The 20,759-nt window shown below is 49.3% G+C and overlaps 1 protein-coding gene across 3 annotated transcripts in view; it reads left to right on the forward strand.

Moving 5' to 3' along the window:
• USP47 (ubiquitin specific peptidase 47) overlaps positions 1 to 19,916 on the forward strand; it is a 62,089-nt gene extending 42,173 nt beyond the window's left edge. For all 3 annotated transcript variants that reach the window (XM_066583550.1, XM_066583551.1, XM_066583552.1), the window contains 10 exons: positions 340 to 459; positions 3,125 to 3,878; positions 7,365 to 7,540; positions 8,894 to 8,974; positions 12,527 to 12,642; positions 12,719 to 12,837; positions 14,063 to 14,193; positions 14,282 to 14,329; positions 14,413 to 14,543; positions 15,585 to 19,916. In XM_066583550.1, the coding sequence (XP_066439647.1) occupies positions 340 to 459; positions 3,125 to 3,878; positions 7,365 to 7,540; positions 8,894 to 8,974; positions 12,527 to 12,642; positions 12,719 to 12,837; positions 14,063 to 14,193; positions 14,282 to 14,329; positions 14,413 to 14,543; positions 15,585 to 15,759 (1,851 nt within the window). In that variant the 3' untranslated portion in view covers positions 15,760 to 19,916. The remainder of the gene's footprint in view (positions 1 to 339; positions 460 to 3,124; positions 3,879 to 7,364; positions 7,541 to 8,893; positions 8,975 to 12,526; positions 12,643 to 12,718; positions 12,838 to 14,062; positions 14,194 to 14,281; positions 14,330 to 14,412; positions 14,544 to 15,584) is intronic.
• The last annotated feature ends 843 nt before the right edge of the window (positions 19,917 to 20,759 follow it).

A 20,759-nucleotide genomic window follows, 5' to 3' on the forward strand; every position in this document is an offset into this window, starting at 1 on the left:
TTATTAAGTTTTTTTCATCGATTATGTGATGAAAACTGCACAATTCTGTCTTTTTTTTTTCACCATGTGGGATGATAAATTTGTTATTTTGATTTGACTTTTATGGCCGCAGAGATACCAAATATGCTTTTATTTAATTATAAATATGCAGAAAGTCCCCCCCCCCAATAATTAAAGTTGTGTTTTTTTAGTCCCCATAGGGGATTTGAACTTGCGATCATTTGATCACTCATACAGTATAATGTAATACCCCAGTATTACATTATACGGCATTTTGTGAGGCCGTCTATGAAGGCGTTCCACAACCCCTGTAATCATTCTGACTGTTGTATATTGCAGAGCATAGATTTGCCTCCTGAACACATGCGGATTGTTCTGGAACGCTGCTACAACGACCTGCGTCTCCTCAGTGTGCCCAATAAAACGCTCAAGGCCGAAGGGTTCTTCAGAAGCAATAAGGTGAGCGTTAACTATAGAACTCCCCATCTTAAGGACTCTCTCACACGAGCGGATGTTTGCGGCGCGCCAAGATACTGCAATAGTCCGTGCTATGGACTCTTTCACACACACGTATATCTGGCGCCGTTTTCGCGGTCCGATGATATACGCTACCATATGATGTATTGGATTCCAGTGCATCAGATCACACGGCTGTATTCCCATGGCGTAAAAGCCCCCGGCTGGTAAATGTAGCGTCGGGTGCTTTTATGTCCTGGAACTATCTTTGTGCCCAGAATACGTTGGCCGCTGCATAGGCTCCTATGCGGACATGGGGTGGGTGCTTAGCTCCGCCCCCATCCCGCTCACTCTCATTGCAAACTCATTGGGAAAGAGAGGAGGTGAGCCGACGAGGTGGAGGGAAGAGGAGGCTTATATGCGCAGAGCACATGCTATCTGAACGGGCGCACAAACGTTAGATTTGTGTGCCCGTTCACGCGTTTTTATGGCGCCGGCAGACGCACATAAAAATGCCTACGCTTGTGGGAAAGAGCTCTGTGTGAGCGGCATAACTGAAAGGTCATATGAGATTAGTACTGCGTACTGCAGAATACGTGCTAGCATAGGCTGGTGTGTAAGAGCCCTGAGCAGAGAGGAGTTAAGGCCCATTTAGATACGATTGTCGCTCAAAAGATGTCGCTCAAGTGACTTTTGAGCAATCATCGTTGTGTCATTTACAGCGCAAGATGAGTAATCGTCTTGCGCTGCCAGCGGAGGATGCAGAAAACAAGCGGGGTCTCCCCCGCTTGCCTTCTGCATCCAGCTGTTTTCTGCACGGAGCGCCTGGCTGTTAGACAGCAGAGCGCTCCATGCCAGATATGGAGAACAGAGCTGGACCGCTCTGTCCTTTATACCCAGCCTGTCTTCAGGGAGCGACCTGGTCAGAGCTTCGTAGATCAGTCAGATCACTTACAGCTGGTGACCAAGGAAACCTCTGTGCTGTCAGTCCCATTCAGAGCTTTGAACATCTACGCCTCCGTTCTCTCTGTGGCACTGAAAGCAGCCGGTTCTGATCCGCACTAGCCCGCCTGCGGTTGGATCACTGATTGTTTGTGCTCTGAGACCTGCAACAGGCATTTAGTGGGAAATACAAGCACATGATGACGACTATCACCTTTTGCCATCATTTCTTTATAGGAGTTGTCCTACAAAAAGATGTTCTCACCGCCTCACAGTATAGGATAGAACGCTTATTGGTGGGAGTGCAGCCGCCGGGATCCCCACCTAACACAGGAACAAGGGACCCCCCCCCCCCTTTAATCTACTGTAGTCCAGAGACAGCGGGGGTCTGTGAAGAGCAGATAGAAGCAGTTAATGAAGCTTCTGTCCTCATTGCAACCTTCATAGCGCTTTGTAAGTGCTGTGCGGTGAACGGAGGCAGCGGTAATGTCGTTGCTTCTGTTTAACCCAGCAATCATATGATCGCTATGTGCCCCCAACATAGCAGAGCTGTGGGGGATTTTTTTTCTCAGCAGCCCCTATAGAATCATAGAAAGGTAGAGTTGAAAGGGACCTCCAGGGTCATCGGGTCCAACCCCCTGCTCAGTGCAGGATCACTAAATCATCCCAGACAGATGTCTGTCCAGCCTTTGTTTGAACACTTCCATTGAAGGAGAACTCCCCACCTCCTGTGACAACCTGTTCCACTCATTGATCCCCCTCAATGCCTAATATCTAATCTGTGTCTCCTCCCTTTCAGTTTCATCCCATTGCTTCTAGTCTTCCCTTGTACAGATGAGAATAGGGCTGATCCCTCTGCACTGTGACAGCCCTTCAGATATTTGTGGACAGCTATTAAGTCTCCTCTCAGCCTTCTCTTCTGCTAAACATTCCCAGATCCTTTAACCGTTCCTCATATGACATGATTTGCAGACCGCTCACCATCTTGGTAACTCTTCTCTGAACTTGCTCCAGTTTGTCTGTCTTTTATAAAGTGGAGTGCCCAGAACTGGACCCAGTATTCCAGATGAGGTCTGACTAAGGAAGAGTAGAGGGGATAATGACCTCACGTGATCTAGACTCTATGCTTCTCTTAATACGCCCAGAATTGTGTTTGCCTTTTTGGCTGCTGCATCACACTGTTGACTCATGTTCAGTCTATGATCTATTAGTATGCCCAAGTCTTTTTCACATGTGCTGCTGCTTAGCCCAATTCCTCCCATTCTGTATGTGCTTTCTTCATTTTTCTTGCCCAGATGTAGGACTTTGTATTTCTCCATGTTAAATTCCATTCTGTTAGTCGCCGCCCACTGTTGAAGCTTTTCTAGATCTTTTTGAATACTCTCCCTCTCTTCCTTAGTGTTGGCTTTCCCTCCTCCTTTCCCATCAATTCCCTCCAGTTCATTTATAAAACTGTTGACCACCGCTGGGCCTAGGACAGAGCCTTGTGGTCCCCACTTTATACATTATTTCAATATTGGTGCAATTTCACAAGAAAATACTGTGCAAAAAGTTATTTTGTCAGCCCAACAAAACGGACAAATGTGCAAAATTGCTAAAAAGTATCTGGTAACTGGTTAACCATGCACATGGGGTAATACACAGACCGCATGATATGATTAATTCTCTGCGGGTAATAACTTTTTATGTTCTGCCTGCTGATGCGTCTTCTTACTTTTTGTCACAGGTGTTTGTAGAAAGCTCGGACTCCACCGACCACCAGTTGTCGTTTCCAGACTCTCATCTGTGGAAGCTTCTAGATCGTCACGCTAACACCATCAGGCTGTATGTTTCATTACCTGAACACGTGCCGGGCTCCCACGCCAGCCGCTCCACCTGTCTGAAGTCATGCGGGGACTTTTGCGAGCGTGTGAAAGGCAGCAGCAAATCTGTTGACGCTATTTTGGAGGAAAGCACTGAAAAACTGAAGTCCCTCTCTCTGCAGCAGCAGGAAGAGAGCGGCAACGGGGACAGCAGTAAGAGCACGGAGGGCAGCGACTTCGAAAACATTGACTCTCCCCTAAATGAGGCGGATTCCTCGGGGTCAGCCGACAACAGAGAACTGGAGAATCGGATTCTCCCAGCTGACCCCGAAAATAACTTCCCCTCAGAAGAGCGATCGGACTCTGATATTAATAACGACCGGAGCACGAGCTCCGTGGACAGCGATATTCTCAGCTCAAGCCATAGCAGCGACACTCTGTGCAATGCGGACAATGCCCCCATCCCTCTGGCAAATGGGCTGGACACTCACAGCATCACCAGCAGCCGGAGGTCCAAAGCCAACGAAGGAAAAAAGGAAACGTGGGACACGGCCGAAGAAGATTCCGGCACGGACAGCGAATACGACGAGAGTGGGAAGAGCCGGGGAGAGGCTCAGTACATGTATTTCAAAGCAGAGATGAATTCTGGGGAGGAAGGGTCCAGGGAGGGACAGAAATGTAAGTTTTGCTGTAGCTTGGCTTATTTTGCTTTGTATTTCACATGATCCTGGTTGCACTTCCCAAAATTAAAGGGGTTTTACAACCAAGAACACTTATCCCCCTATCTACTAAGTAGGGGATAAATATCTGATTGCTGAGACACCCAGTCCCCCCCCCCTTCCCCCACACTAGATCGGCGCACATGAATGCATCATTGGAGTAAAGTGGCGGAGTACTAGCTTGACCTCCTCTCAATTTACTTCTATGCAGTAGGCGGAGATTGATGTGCTTAGCAATCTTCATCCATCCCATAGAAGTGAATGGCGCTGTGATCACGCAAGATCACCTGCGATCCAATCGCGTGGGACGTTCGGGAGCACCGTTCTTGGTATCCCAGCAGTTGGACCCCCCCCCCATGATTAAACCCTTTTTTCCTGTACTGTAGATGGAGGATAAATGTCCTTGTTGATAAAAACCCCTTTAAGGATTGACGAGCTGCATACGGAGTATAATCCTATCAAGAGAAACCCTAAAATTGAACAGATTATGGCCTCTTACACGCGGTAAAGCCTGCGCGGAGGCCATGCCACTCTGTTGGGTGGCGAGTCTGATGGTGATTACACATATCCTTCTGTTTGATTTGAGTGGAAGTTGAGGTGTGCAGAGATACAGGAGAGGCGCCGTGTACCTCTGAAGGGAGATCTATAATACACCCATGTACATTGGCACTAAATCTATATATAATATGGCATAAAGGCCCTTTTACACGGGTCCGTGATCACGAGCAAATGTCCGTCCACATGATTATTGCCCCGTGTAAACAAAGCGGCAATCAGCTGACAGCAAACACTTGTCAGCTAGTCGGATCTCCTGTGCTGCTGCAATAATTGTCTGCCACACATCCCTGCGTAAAAGGGGGACGTTCTGCCGGCAATGATGGATATGTACTGGGGGGAGGGGTGGGGGGCATGATTGTTCTTCCCCTGTATTCAATCTGAATCTGCCTCTGTGAAGGCCATTTAAACTAATGCTAATATCAGCGCTTGTCATCTGACTCGGACTGAGCCATCTGGAGGGTCTTTAAGGCCCTTTTACACGCTATGATTATTGCTAAAACTGCCGCGTGACTGAACGAACTGCTGACATTTTTGCATAAAATTAACATACAGATTGTTTTTAATCACCTCCTTTTCATCATTAGCTAAACTAAACTCTGTACGAGTTGTTTGCTCAGCTGGGAGTGTTTGTGTGAGGGATTATCTGGCCGGTAGATTCCATGGTCTTCTCCTGGCAGAGTAAACAATGTACTCATTATGTATGTAAGGCAAACGCAGTGAGTACATTGTTCACTCCCCGCAAGTCGGCAAGCCGCTCAAAAGACTGAATGAACTTCTTTCAAATGGAATGTCTTTTGAGCGGTGAAGCGATGTTTTTTATGCAGGGTGAAAACCAGCGCTGAACGAATAGCGCACAACTGCCTGCGTTTACGTGTAACGATTATCGCTCACTTGTTGCATGTAAAGGGGCCTTTTACGGTGATTGTCTTACGTCAGCCATTACCTGGAATGCAGCCCCAGCCATGTCCGGAAGTGTGGGGCAGCGGAGGATGCGCTTGTACACCTCTGCTCTCATTCACTTCAATGTGACTGTCAGAGATGGCCGACTCTGTTGCATTGGAGTGAATGGGAGTGGTGGTGCCCATGTGCGTCCTCTGTTGCCCTACACCTGCTGGCACTGCTGGGCAGCAATCTGGGTATGGGCTGTTGTGAGACGACCCCTTTAACTTTGGAAGTGCTTTGAGTTGTATCACTGGTGGTTTATGCTGTTGCATCGTGTCTTACACTCCAGTCACATCCAGAGCTGCAGTCACATCAGTACATTCTTGTATATGCATTTAGCCTTTTATGTCCATCTGGGGTGAGAAGTGAAACTTGAGCATTTTGTAAAGTTTCTGATTCTGTAAAATAGAAGTTCCAATGCTGAGTTTTGTATTTTGCGACCGATATCACAGACTGAAGAGAAGCGATAACCTCTATAATGGCAGCAGTGATTTCTCCGTACATTAGACCCAAGAAAACCTAACTTTTTTTCATTTTTTATGTCCTGAAAGCTGCATTTACTATAAATCAGGCGGCCTTTAACCCATTGCTATATATGGATGTATTGGTACGTCTTGGTCCTCCCATAATTGACGTCATGGTGATCGTGCCAACGTTACCACTGTCCCTACTTGATCACCGTCTGGAGGTCGGCTATTATAGATCTACATGTCACTGCAGCCATGTTGGCCCTGAGAGGGTTAACAGGGTTTTCTGGGACTAGAATATTGATGACCTATCCTTAGGAGATATCCTCGATACCTGACTCGTGGGGGTCCTCTGTCCAGGACCCCCTCTGATCAACTGTTTGCAGTGACCTCAATGCTTGTGTGAGCGCCGCAGCCTCTTTTTGGGCCCGTGACGTTATGTTTGTCAGTCGCACGGCTTTATAGCAGCTCAGTTGCATTTAAATGAATGGGATTAAGCTGCTATACCAGGCATCACCACTATGAAATGTACAATGCTGTGCCTGCTAGGTAGTTAAAGGTCTGCAGCACTCTCCTATCTTCAGACAGATCAGTGAGCTTTGCAGATCTTCACCGGTCGGATATTGATAACTTATCCTAAAGGCCTATCCAAAAAATATTAACCCTTTGTGTGATCCTGAAGGCTAGAAATGTCCTGTTCTTGCAAGGTTTAAGAGTTTTCCATAATTTTACTATTGATGACTTCTCCTCAGGACAAGTCTTTAAAAGTTGATCGGCAGGGGTCATCTGCTCGGGACCCCCAGCGATCAGCTGTTGTTGGGTCCATTGTCACTGGCAACAGAGCTGGAAGCTGACGGCTCCGTCCTCATTGCAGGCGTCCAAGTAGGTACTGCAGGAACGTCTCCCATTGACTTAAATGCAATACCACCCCAGGCCACTGCAATGCGGACAGCGCTACCTGCTCCCTGCTGTGTCTGCACTGCTAGTAGGACTGAAGATCCTGAGGGAATAACCCTCGCTGATCAGCTATTGAGGACTATTCCTGAAGCCTTAATCTCGGGCGACCCTCCGATCCTGGACAATCAAAGATGGCCGCACCGCTTCTCTGACTATCCGATGCATGCTGTGTATTAGTATGCATCATTAGTATAAGGCATCATTCCTGCTTTGATTAGCCTGTGCTCACATGGGCAGCATCGGCCAATGAAAGCAGGTATTTTCTCAGCGTACATCAGGTAGTCAGAGAAGCGGTGCGGCCATCTTTGTCCAGGGTCAGACGGTCGATTCGTTCACATCTGGGTGTTTGAGCAGGAGGTCGGACACATTGCACAGATGTCTGCCAACCCCAGATGATGAGACCGCCAAAGAGATTCCTGCAACCGATCACCCGGATCCTCCCGCCGCCGTCTACGGGGAGTCTTCTTGCAGGCTGCCGGTGACTGCGGCTTCCACTGCTGATACCAATCTCTTCCCTACAGGTTTATTGGTGAATGTAGATAAAAGAATCACCCTCTCTGCTTTCAAACAGCAGCTGGAGCCCTTTGTGGGGGTCTCGTCCTCCCAGTTTAAAGTCTTCCGCGTTTATGCCAGCAACCAGGAGTTCGAGAGCGTCCGCCTGAACGAAACCCTCTCCTCCTTCTCTGACGACAACAAGGTAAGAAGCCGGTAAACAAGAAGACCAAAGGGTTGTACTAGGATAACGTTATCCCCTATACGGAGAACGAGAGGGAACTTGGCTGGGGTCCAACCGTCCCAGGAACAGAAGTCGCGAAGGCTCCTGCGTAAATGAAGCGGTTGTCGCACGTGTATGCGGCTGCTGCATTCATTTAAACTGGAGCTCGGAGATGGTAAAACGCTTGAACTGGGCGAACGCCATGTTGGTTCGGCAACATGCGATTGTGACCACCGCTGCGTTCATGCAGGGACCTTTGTGACTTCTTTTCTTGGGATCGGAGGTGGTCCCAGCGGTCGGACCCTCACAATGACTTGTTAGTCTGTATCTTGACACCCTTTTAATGTCACACCCTACACTGCATTTACAATTTTACTGTTTTCCTGTTGGCTCTCTGGCTGACCAGGCGACTCAGTCCGTATTTTAGTGACCCCCCGATTTCAGGGGGGTATATTACTTGCAATTGTAATTCTCTACCATCCCTCCAACCTGCCAGTTCTGGGTCCTGTTTTCAGCCATCCAAGATGGCCAGAGCAATCTTCTGACTACTTTAAGGGGACTCGGTCGCCACATAACAGCACCATACAGTAAGTTTTGGTGCCATTCCGGGAGCCAGGGGATGTAATTTTTATACTCGCCCGGTTCCCATGGTGTCTTGCCGTGAAGTTCATGCAAGATATGAAAACTTGACTGTTTTCTGACCGCCATGCACATGGACTTTTGGAGGAGAGCGCGCACGCAACGGTCTGAGAAGAGTCAAATTTTCAGACCGCACCGTCTTCGTGGCAGATCGCTGCAGGAACCGGGTAGCAGTTGGGTAGAAACACATTCCCCGTCACCATCCGGAACGGCACCATAGCTTTATGTTTTGTGCTGGCAGTGTCCTTTTAATGACCACAGTGCATTGGCAATGTCAGATGCTCAAGCACTATACCTGCTCTCTAATTGGACAGCACTGATCACATGAGCACTGGCCAATGAGAGCAATGCACAGTATGTATTGGGTAGTTAGAAAAGGATGGATGAAAACTTGGAATTGGTGGATCATGGGGACGGCAGAGAACTACTACAGGTAATATACCCCTGTCTGTCCCGGGTGGCCACTTGAACAATTTTGTTGCGTTGGATTTTCTTAGGCAACAGCAGAAAAGTGTATTAATGCGAGTGTCATCCCTGGGAAGTGTGCGCATCCGGCCGCCATAGCCTCAGTTACACCGCCACCGTTCAATAACGTACATTATTACCCGCACAAGAGTTTATCACTTGTATGCTGGGAACGTACAGACGTCCTGATACCTGCGGCACGTAGTAACAACCTGCATCTTTCTTCTGTAGATCACCATCCGGCTCGGCAGGGCCCTGAAGAAAGGAGAGTACAGGGTGAAAGTATTCCAGCTCCTGGTGAACGAGGCCGAGGTACGAGACGGGCGCCGCGAGGTCCAATGATTGTTGTGTTAGTCAAGGGATCTGTCAGCAGATTACTCTCCTGCCTACTGGCCATGTACTACTGTGTAGATCCTTGTAGCCCAGATATACAGTCTCCTACCAAAAGTAATTTACACACCTGAGCTAGAATAACAAGTGGTATTTATTTCCATATATTAGTGGGGCTTCTTTGGCCCTAATGACATTGGATAATTTGTGGCATACTTTCTACTACTGTATGATACACCTTCAGCTGGTATTTCCCTCCATTCATCCTGCAAACGTCTGGAAAGTTCTCAGAGAAAATGGACCCTCTTCAAATTTCCTGACCCTACGTTCCAGTTTGTCCCAGAGATGTTCAGTAGGTTCAGGCTGGGTCTCTGTGCAGCCGGTCCAATCGTGGAACAACCACATCTTCAAACCAACGTAGAACAATGTTGGATGTGTGAGGCGCGTTGTCTTGTTGGAAGTATGGCCGACCATTCCCAGAGTATTGCCACCTTGTTGGCAGCACATTATTGTCTAGGATGTTGGGGTACACTTCCGTGTTCATGGTTCTTGTCCCTACAACCAACTGACCGAGACCATGCCATGTTAAACACCCCAATCCATAACTGGACCTACGCCGTACTTAACTGTTAGCCAAACAGTCTGGTAAAAGGTGTTACCCCAGATCCTCCACACCCGGGTACAGACATCTGATCTGAAGATGGAGCGACGTGATTCGCCATCCTATAGAACAGTGGAGGCGAACCTATGGCGCGTGCGCCAGAGGCGGCACGCAGAGCCCTCCCTGCTGGCGCGCGACGCCATCGCCGCTCACCACTAGTGAATACCGGCAGGGGCCGCGGCTCCCCTGCCGTTATTCACTCACTGCATTGCTAGCCGCACAGATCCCGGCCCACACTGGGACGTCAGTGTGCAGCTGGGATCCTCCTCCCCCTCCCCCTACGTCTCCTCTTAGGTTCCGCGAGAGCAGGGGGAGGAAGCCTGATGTCAGTGTGTGCCGGGATTAGGGCCAGCAGCAACGCTGAGCAGGGGAGGACTGGAGCTTCCACGAGGAGCAGTGGGTGTGTTGGTCTTAGGGGGGCCGCTGGGGGGGGGGTCACTAATACGCTGGGGGCAGCTGTAGGGTGTCACTATTATCGCTAAGGTTGGGGGGGGGGGGGGTCATTATTACCACTGGGGTATGTTTACATGTGGCGGAAATGGGCAGGGCTGTTTCAAAATAGACCGGGTGCAGATTTTGACTGCTTTTTAAATGCGGAAATGCTGCAGAATTTCCCACAGAAATTTCCGCATACAAAAGCAGTCAAAATCTGCACCCTGTCTATTTTGAAGCAGCCCTGTCATTTTTAGAACGACAGGGGTAAAATCATACGTTGTGATAAGCCCCGCCCCCTGATGTGTTGGCACTTTGCAATAATAAATAAGCAGGTTTTGGGTTGCAGTTTGGGTACTCGGGCTCTAAAAGGTTCGCAATCGCTGCTATAGAATGTTCTACCATTGCTCAACTATCCAATGACGACGATCCTTCCACCATTGTAGATGGGCTAATACATCTTTGCGAGAACTCGCCAGACATTTGCAGGATGAATGAAAGGGAAAAACTAGCTGAAGTGTATCAGACGTTATGAGAAAGTATGCCATGTAGAGCATCTGTTATTGGGGCCGAAGGAGCCTCACTAAGGGTTAACAGATGGAAATGCTGCTTTTGATTCTTTTGGTAGGATAGTGTTAAGAAAAACAAAAGTGCGCGGTTTGCCACAGTCTCTCAGCGCTCCTATTAGCCAGACATAGTGAGTGCGGCGTATCCATGAGAGGAGCGCTGCTCCTGATCTCGGCTGATCGGTGAATTGAATTGGCAAATATCTAAAGGTAAAAAAAAATGTCTGGAATAAGGGGCGTGGCTAAGGGGATAAACTCATCCGTTAATTATACGGCGTCCACCATTTTCCTTTTTTTTGCGCTAAATATTGGTGTAAAGTAAGGGGGAGAGGAATCTGATAACCGGGAAACTAACATTCTTGTCCAATCGCTGGGCCGTGTGAAGGTGCCGACAAACAAGTGAATGCTCATTCATCCGGTTATATGTTGCACAAGAAAACCGTTGTTAACGACGCATCTCGCTGTGTAAACGAGACGACGAAACTATGGAGGATGAACGATTATTACTGTCTGAATCGGCCTGTGTAAAGGCCAGGTAGATGAGTGCCGATCTCTTAGATCAGCGCCTACCTGGAGCAGATTACATGCTGTGAAGGGACACTCACTTGTCTAATGTAGTGCGCCAAATTCATCATGCGTCTCATTTGGATAAACGTGGCGCCGTTTCTGCCCGCCGGGTCTAGTCGTCTTCTGGCTAGATTCAGGACTGTATTAATAAATGTCCCCCAGTATGTTAGAAAGTTCTAGAACGTCTTATTATAATCTTACTTCACGGCACCCGAAGGCCGTTCTCCAGCTTTGCTGTTCTGCAGATTTTCTTTTATGATCGTCGTCCTCCATAACGGTCTTTACTAACGATCTCGGTCTTGGGCTTTGGCTCCACAGCGACTTCGGTCACGTGACGTAAAGTTATGTGGCCAAAAGACGTAAACCAGGCATGTGAAAGCAAGGCCTATTAGAGCTGCGATGTGACTGTTAAACAGCCGCAAAATCTCCGACTGGCCCCAGTCCCGCGCGACTTGCATTACGGTCTGACGACAGCCGCCATGCAACCTGCAAACTAAAATCCAACAGCTTTGGATTTTTTGGTGACTCTAATGTTGTAATGTGACCCCGCTGACGATCATTAGATGCAATGCTGTGATTTGCACGACCAGAGTCACCATGTAGCCCTGACCTAATGGCGGCCCGTCATCTGGTCATTTGTGCTACCAGCGGGCAGTTAAAGGTTCCACTTGTTCACTTTTCCTGCCACGGTCTTTGGAGCCTTAAGGCCGGGGCTACACACGACTTTGGTCGCACAACGTGTCATTGTATCTAATGGTTGTCAGTGCGATTACGTTGCGAACTAATGTGACCACGGCTGCAAAAAGAAAAAAAAAACTGTTGGATCAGTGGTTGCATACACTTTGCCATTGTAGAGTACAGTTGAAGTCGCAGGCGAGTCACAGTCACACGTGAACTAAAACCCTTGCGGAACAGCAAGTCACAAATCTTGTGGTCACATGACTTTGAAACTATTGCACAACCTAGGTCGCCGTATAGCCGCATCTTAAAGGGGTTTTACTTTTGGCAACCTATCCTCAGGGTAGGTCATTAGCTGATCCGCGGGGTTCGCCTCTTTGGATTCCCACTGATCCCTGAGCTTGCTGTCCATAACCTGCCACCCATACTGCAGTGGCCTGGTGTGGTACTGCAGTTACAGCTCCCATTGAAATCATTGGGACCATCCTGGGATGTGGGCAGCATCTTCGGCTTCCAGCAACTATTGATGAGCTATCCTGAAGCAAGGTCACCAATAGTAAAACTTTTTTTTTTCTTTCTTTTTTTACCAATTCAAAGCCATAATTAACACTTCCCTGATTTATTTGACAGCCGTGCAAGTTCCTGCTGGACGCAGTGTTCGCTAAAGGGATGAGCGTGCGGCAGTCTAAAGAGGAGCTGATTCCGCAGCTCAGGGAGCAGTGTGGCCTGGAGCTCTCTATAGACAGGTAGGTGGTCGTCCACCGCTTGGTACGTCGCCATCTAGTGGCTGATCGCATCACGTGACTCTTATCACTTTTGTAGATTTCGTTTACGGAAGAAAACGTGGAAGAACCCGGGCACAGTGTTCCTCGATTACCACATGTATGAGAATGAAATTAGTATTTCAAGCAACTGGGAAGTTTTCCTGGAAGTGCTGGAAGGTAAAGTGCAAAGACCTCTGCGGTTACTCCACGGGGCGCAATCTGCGAAAACGGGAACCGTGATCAATACTGGGAGCAAAACATTATCCTTGGGTCTCCGATGCACTAGCGGTTTTTATCTGTGTCGGATGTGAAGAAAAAACAGACGACACGCGGACCGCACACAGACCTGTAATAGTCAGGCCGCACGCACTACTCGGGCACACGGCATGGGTGTGGGAGGCCTTATGGCAATCTAAGGGGGTGGTTGCTGTACTGAGTCCTGAGCTAATACAAGGGTGTACTTATAAAGAGTCCGGGCAAAGAGCTGCCTCCGCCCCGGATGGCGACCAGTTTATCTCATGTCTGAGTTACGGGGAGGCTCCTCCTGAAGATGTCGGTTTGTTAACGTTTCATAGACTTGTAGAACAGTTGATGTCAAGAATATTTTTTAGAGGAAAAACCAAAACGGCCCCCTAAAAGAACATCGGCCCCCTAAAAGAACATCGGCCCCCTAAAAATGGCCGTACACTTGAGATAAGTCTGAATTGGTTGACTTTGGACGTTTCGGGAGACCAATAGGCACAGAATTAATGCAAATGATCGTTCGCGATGACTCTTCTTTCTGCCCCAAAATCGGTTTCATCAAGTTGGAAAATTTCCGACTGACTTTGCTGAAATTGCAAGCCGACAACAACCCAAACCTTCTCTGACCGCCTGATAGACTACTGATGCATACTAATACACTGTGTACAAGACGCTCCATGCGGCTCATGTGGGCAGCACTGCTCAGTCTGGCTGGCGTAGTGCCTCAGACTAATGATGCACACTAACTACACAGACGCGGCCATTTTTATTTGCCGCTTTAATAGAAGCCTTTTTCCGTCTGCTTTAGTTCCTCATTGATTACAATGTTAAATAAAAACGGACGCCTTCCTTTCTGTTGGGTTTCTGGTGTTTCGGCCAGCAGGTAGCGCTGCAGACTGTGCTGGCCGTTCCATTAAAATGGTGGAAGCCGGTGGCTCAAAACGTTATTTTGAAGACCCTTTGAAAGCAATGAGGTATAAAACTGAACGCCGAGCGCAGATGTGAACGGGCACTTAGTTAGACTCACAACTTTTAGGGTTCTGGTTTGGGTCTAAGACCTGTAAAATGTATGACCCCTCCTGAAGGGTCATTGTGGGCCGCCCTCCTGGTACGCTCACGGCCTTCCCTTCTCACCCGCCTTCCACATCTCTCATGGCAGATTGTGAGAAGATGAAGTCCATGTCTCAGCTGTCTCTGCTCACCAAGAGGTGGCGGCCGTCACAACTGCGGTTGGACCCCTTCCAGGAGATCGTGCTGGAGACCAACAGTGTGCTGGAGCTGAAGGAGAAGGTGAGGGAGTAGTTACAGGCTGTGACGAGGGGGGGAGTCCCATCATCCGGCCGTACTGATGGTAATTCGCTGTTCCTCCTCCTTTTAGATCTGTGAGCTCAGCGGGATCGCCTTGGAGAACCTCGAATTTGCAAAGGTAAGTCCAGTCCCTCCCTGGAGCTGCTCTGCAGTACAGCAAGGGTTAAATGACAGGATTATAAATGTGACTTTGTTGCGCAGGGCCGGGGGACGTTTCCCTGTGACATATCCGTTCTGGAGATACATCAGGACTTGGACTGGAACCCGAAAGTATCGACACTGAATGCCTGGCCCCTCTACATCTCCGATGACGGCGCCGTCATATTCTACAGGTGAGGGAGGGGGGCACTGGGCAGCTTTACGTAGGAGGAGGCGGGCTGAGTGTGTTTGGCCGGTCTTGCACAACCAGATTTGAATTGCGGATTCAGTGATCGCCGGCCATGCGGACGATCCGCGGTAATAAGTGGGCATTGAAAGACATGTAGTTTGCTTCACACCCGCCGGTACGAATTGCGGATTCCATGAGCAGAAGAAAATTCGCAGCATGCTCTTTTTCTCCGCGGATTCCATGCCGACGGCCTCCTTTGATGGCGCTGGATACGTGCGACCTGCAGCCTGTACGCAATTAACATTGCATATGGGCTGCAGGTACCCGCGTGGTCGCTAAGTGATGATGCGGGGGGTATACCAGCAAAAGTAAAAACCTGTAATGTGTATGAGCGCCTGCGTGCCTCCGCGGTCGGGTACAATAGTTGCTTGCCGCTGCGGGGGTCATTAGCCGGGCTCACAGCCCTCATGTGAGTCCAGAGTGTGCGGATCTTGTGGGTGAGGTATATAGCCAGGAGCGCGGTCTCTCAGAGCACTTCAGGAGGGGTTTAGCTGATGTCGTTGTAGCGGAGCCTGCGGCAGCACAGAGGATTTCAGGAGAGGAATCTGCTGCTCTTAGGTCACAAACTTGGGGGTAAGGGCTCCATTCACACGGCGTCGGCGTATTTTGGCCTGCGAATACACAGCATGTTCTCACTTAAACATCCACTTCCGCTCCTATTTCGGCCCGTTGTGTAGATGTTGTTAGACGCGTATTCGCGCTGCCACATTCTATTCTTCGCACCAAAATGGGATTTGCTGCGTATTTTTTCACGTAATCAAAAAATACGGACATGTGAATGAACACATTGAAATCAATGGGATCTAGCCACTGTGTACGGCACGCGTGAATACGCCCATGTGAATGAGCCCCTACATACTAGAAGCAGCCGGGCCCTCCAGCAGCACAGAGCACTTCAGCAGGGGCTATGTTGATGATGTGTGAGGATGCATCAACTCGTCTGCCGCTGGAATTAACTCCTAACACCTTTTTTTCCCCCTCGCAGGGATAAAACGGAGGAGCTGATCGAGTTAACGGACGAGCAGAGGAACGAGCTGATGAAGAAGGAAAGCAGCAGGCTGCAAAAAACTGGACACCGCGTGACTTACTCCCCCCGCAAAGAGAAGGCGCTGAAAATCTACCTGGACGGAGCGTCCAATAAAGACGCTGCTCAAGACTGACGCACAGCGGCCATCTTGGCAAGCCATGTTTCCTGTTTTCCAGATAGGTTCACTGCCGCAGGAGTTTGCGCCTCTTGGCGGGGTTTAGGGGTGGGGTTGTGGGAGAGGAGTGTGAAGCTATGTGACACCAGCACTGATTGGTCAGCTGTCTCAGCCAATCAGCAGCCTCGTAACCTTCTGGGTTCCTCGTTTGTGACTTCTAATCGTGTTCTGCACTATTGGTCGATTAAACTGTAAAGCTGAAAGGGACGTGCAAATAAGAGAGATATTTAAGTATATATTAAGTTAAAGCAAACCGGGTGCAGCGGAGGAGGAGGGGCATCACCTCGCTCAGGTAAGACGCGCGTGGCTACAGCCCTGGATGGCTTCAGGCTCTTATTTGTTGGGGGAGGGGAGGAAAAAAAAAAAAGCCTGGACACTTTTATGTTGCTGATACACACATTACCTCATTGAGAGTGCGAGTCTGTATGTGAGCGAGCCCGGCCGGTACAGTCACACTAGCCTGATACTGCTGTATACATCCGGACTTGTCTCTCGCCCGCCGGTGGGTTGAGACGGGCTCTGGCCGCCGCCGCCACAGCCTGGGTGGTGGAAGGGGAAAGAGCGCTATGTGCTGACCGATGAGGTATAGAATGTGAGGCTGGATGCTAGCAATAGAGCAAGATATTGCCGCTCTGTAACTGCTGTCGAAACTACATGTCCCAGCAGTCTTACAGGTAAGTGCCACCCAGGCAGGAGAGGACGCAGAACAGTTTTCTATATGCAGCGATTGCTGCATTCTGCGTCTCCGTAGATGCCAAATTCCTAAATATTCTCAGAAAGGGGGTGGTTGTTCAGTTGTAAATTGATGGCCTATCCTTAGAATGGGCGACGGAGGTCTGCTGCCTGAGACCCCCACTGATCGGGCAAAGTTGAAGTAAATAGATAAGGGCTGCAATACCAAGCCTGGCCACTGTAGTCAGAACGGAGCTGTCTGCTTACTTTAGGAGCACACTGGTGCAGTGAACTGCTGATCAGCGAGGGTCCCGGGCAGCGGACCTCCACCAATCTACTGTCGATGGCCCATCCTAAGTATAGGCGATCAGTCGTTCCCAACTTTTAAGTAAAGGTTCGATCCAAAAAAAGCACGGAGGGTTGGAGATGGTTAAAAATATATATATTTTCTTTTAAGGACTTGTTCACATTAGCACAAAGGGGTTCGGTTTCTGTAATGGTATCCACTGGCCGAGCAGCTCCGTCTTCTGATGAAACGCACTCGCTATAATGGCGTCCGTTCGCGTTTCGTCCATCTGGCATTTTACAGGATGAATTGGTGCTGCATGCGGCGCTATTTTGTTCTGTACGTTAACGGACTTGGTGGCGCGGCTTCTGGATGGAGCCTCCGATGCTGCTGTGAAGAGGCCTGAGCTATTCGTACTTCTCCAGTCTGGCGCTGCCGCTCCCATCCTCACCGCCGGGGTTTACGGACACGCTGCAGCGGTGACGGGTCTGTAGACACCCATGACCCCCGCAGCCAGTCGCTGCCCTCAGCAGTGGTATATGGCTCCACTGCAGTTTATCAGCAAAGCCTGGCGTGAGGATGGCAGCAACACAGCTGCGCCAACGGGACTGGAGCGTATAGTCAGCGGATTTTTTTCTTATTTTTAACCATTCCCTTCCCATGTGCGTTCTTTATATATGTATAACGTGGATGCTCCCTTGTCAAAGACGACCTGTCATACATTCAGCAGCGCTGGTTGCATAGCTCGGCCACCATGGCCCTGCGACTATCAGTGCTCCTCTTCATAGTTGCCTACATTCCCCTCGTAGGGCTCTTCTTAGATTCTGTTCCCGATGCTGTGAATGTGGCAAGTGGGAGGTTCCCAGTGCTCTGTCAATGGGCGACATCAGCTTTAATTGGCATTGAGCAGTGGGGACCACCCACTTGTCACATTCACAGTACCAGGAGCCGGTATGATGGGGAGTATGAAGACAAACAGCAGAGCTATGCCTCCAGCACGGACTTTAACATCTCTCTTTAAAGGGATTGTCCCATTGCTAGCTGTTTTGCGGCAGGAAGCAGATGGCTCCATACACTGCATGGTGGTCCATTCACTTCAATAGGACTCAGCCTGCAATACCAACCCAGGCCACTATGCAGTGTACAGAGACGTCCACTTCCTGCAACAAAACAGCCAGAAGTGGGACAACCCGTTTAAAGGGGTATTCTGGAAACGGGTGAAATTGGGAAGAAAAAAAAATTGCCCATTTACTGCTTGGGACCCCCACCAACAGTGCAGAATCCCTTCCCCTATTTCTGTAATCTAGTTGTGACTGGGTCCCCGGGTCGCGTCGCAATCTCAATTTAGCAGACAGCCGGTCGCCAGCCCCGTTGATATAAGTGGAGCAGTGCGGCGCCGTTCATTTCAATGACATTGGAGCAAATAGCCGTGCGCTCTGCTGCCTCGTCTGCCCTATTGAGATGAATAGAGCCGCTGCAGCGCATCTGCAACCAGCAAACCCAACTGCAGTAAGGCTGGGTTCACACAGGGCGGATTTCCGCGCAGAATTTTGCCGCGGTAAATCCGCTTGCGGCCGCTAATCCCGGGATTAGTCAGCCAAGTGGACGAGATTTCACACGGGACGGCAAATCCTGCTGCGGCGCGGATTTGCCGACCGCAGCATGCCCTTTTTTTTTTTCCTGCCGTGGACGCGCTCTCCTCTATGGGAGCGCCGGCCGCAGCGGAAGAGCAAGTGGCTGGGCCGTTTCAAAGCCGCCGCGGGTTTTGCAGCGGCGGTTCTCCCGGCGGAAATGTCGCGGTTTTTAGCTGCGGCCAAACCACGACATTTCCGTTGGGAATCCACCCTGTGTGACCGTGGCTTGAAGAAATGGGAGAAAGGATTCTGCACTGTGAAATGGGGGTGAGGAGGGGGGGGGGGGTTCCGGGGGGTCCCCCACTAGCAGCTCAGCTCTATTGAAGTAAATGGGACTGAGTTGCAGTACAGCACATAACCTGTGCATAGGGGTGGTGCTATTTCTGCATGAAAGCTCCGCAACTATCTTTAATACACTGTTTTAAACCCTTTTGAAGATCCCTGCTTGTTGTCATTGAATGGGAACCCTGTTTACATCCTACAGCTGAGGATCAGCTCTGATTTGCCCTCTTTACGCAGATGCACGGATGTACCATAGGGGTCTCTCCTAGATAGCCCTGTAGCTGTATGAGCAGGACTAGGTCAGAACACGGTTTCAGGCTGTGGGTGTAAACAATGAATATTTCTATTCACTGACAGCAAGCTTAGAAAAAACTGGCTGATTTCTTCCAAGCACAGCGCCACCCTTGTCCATAGGGTTGTGTGTGGTATTGCAGCTCAGCTTAATTGAAGTGAATGGGAGATGAGCTGCAATACCAGACACAACCCTATAGACAAGGGTGGCGCTGTGCTTGGAAGAAGGCAGCTATGTTTTTCTAACCCTTTTAACAATTCCGTGGGATTAAGCACAACCTAGAGGAAGTTACTAAAATAAGATATTAAAGTGCCCCTCCGCTCCTGGAGAAACAAAGATGGCCGCCCAGCTTCTCCGACTACCTGATGTGTACACTTTGCATTAGTATGCATCAGTAGTCCAAATCACTGCAGCCTGCTTTGATTGGCCGGCGCTGCCCATGTGACCAGCATGTAGTGTTTTTTGACTACCCATGGTCACCGATACAACGTGCGCATCAGGTAGTCGGAGATCCGTGCGGCCATCTTTGTCTAAGACCGGAGGGGAGCATTAACCTGCTCTTCTTTCTCTCCTGCCCCCCAAAATAGTAGTGGATCGATGCACACAAAGTGTCCGAATGCAGATGAAGCCTTATGTGCTTGCTGGGACTTGTAGTTCTACAGCAGCTGGAGAACCGCTGGTTGCCTCGCTTTGCAATAGAGCAATCTTCTACTGTGTTTCCTTCCGAGTGTAAATAGAAATTGTCCCCCCTGTCCCCGATCCCCGCAGCGGTCCCGGATCCCCGCATATCTCCACCCTGTACATTGGGCAGTCTAGCTGCCTGTTTCAGTTGTTTTCCCATCACCTGGTACTATATACACTTCTGTAAACACTTGTGGGGATTTGTATTACATTTTCTTTGGGACACTCTTGAGTTGTGAACACTTTTTTTTTTTTTTTTTTTTCCCTTCTGCGGATTTTTTTTTTCTTTCAAACTTCCTCAAATTTGTCTTCACTTTTTTTGTTTTGATTGAATAAACCCCCAAAATGTAATGAATTTCTCTGCATCACTTTTGAAATCGCCATCTAATTTATAACGGATCAGTACAAGGTTTTGATAATTTTTTTTTTTTTTCCGTGCCGACCGCTGTTTACAACGAACATGCCAATAAAGTAAGAAAAAATGAATACAAGTCACGTGTGTTTCTTCCAAGGAGCTGAGTGCAAAGTCACTTGGGGCTTTATACACCCGATGGCCCCTGATTACTCCCCCGTCTAGTGGTGCTTTGATCTTCAGGGCTGCAGCCGTTCGTCGTGCTGTAGATTCCACCGGGTGATTAAATCGTTTTGCAGGAATATCGGCCCCTGCGGACAGGAAGCTGCTTGTAGTTGCTGCAGATTAAGATGGCGGTGGTGACATGTACTGACCAGCTGACAGGAAGGGGTCAGCGACTCATGCTGCTTGTGCCAAATTTTGAGCTCCCATCAGCAACAGAAATCTGGATCCGTCTGACCAGGTGGTGATCTTCTGCTGCTCAGTGATACAAGTTTTGCGCTCTCTTGCCTGCTGGAGTCTCGCCGATATAGCCCATCCGAGCTAAAAACGACGCATTGTGCGTTGACACATTAGTCAGAGCACCAGTGTTGTCTGCAGCTGTTTCCATCTAATGTGGATTCACACTGAAACGGATCCACGGAAAACTTGTCATGTGACTTTATGCCGCCCTCCAGGGTCACGGGGAGAATGTCCATACAGGGAAGCGCCAATCATAAGAGGGCTGGGAGCTCTAATAAAAGGGCCACTTTGTGTTTG

The sequence above is a fragment of the Eleutherodactylus coqui genome, chromosome 11 (assembly GCF_035609145.1).
Source record: "Eleutherodactylus coqui strain aEleCoq1 chromosome 11, aEleCoq1.hap1, whole genome shotgun sequence".
Lineage (NCBI taxonomy): Eukaryota > Metazoa > Chordata > Amphibia > Anura > Eleutherodactylidae > Eleutherodactylus > Eleutherodactylus coqui.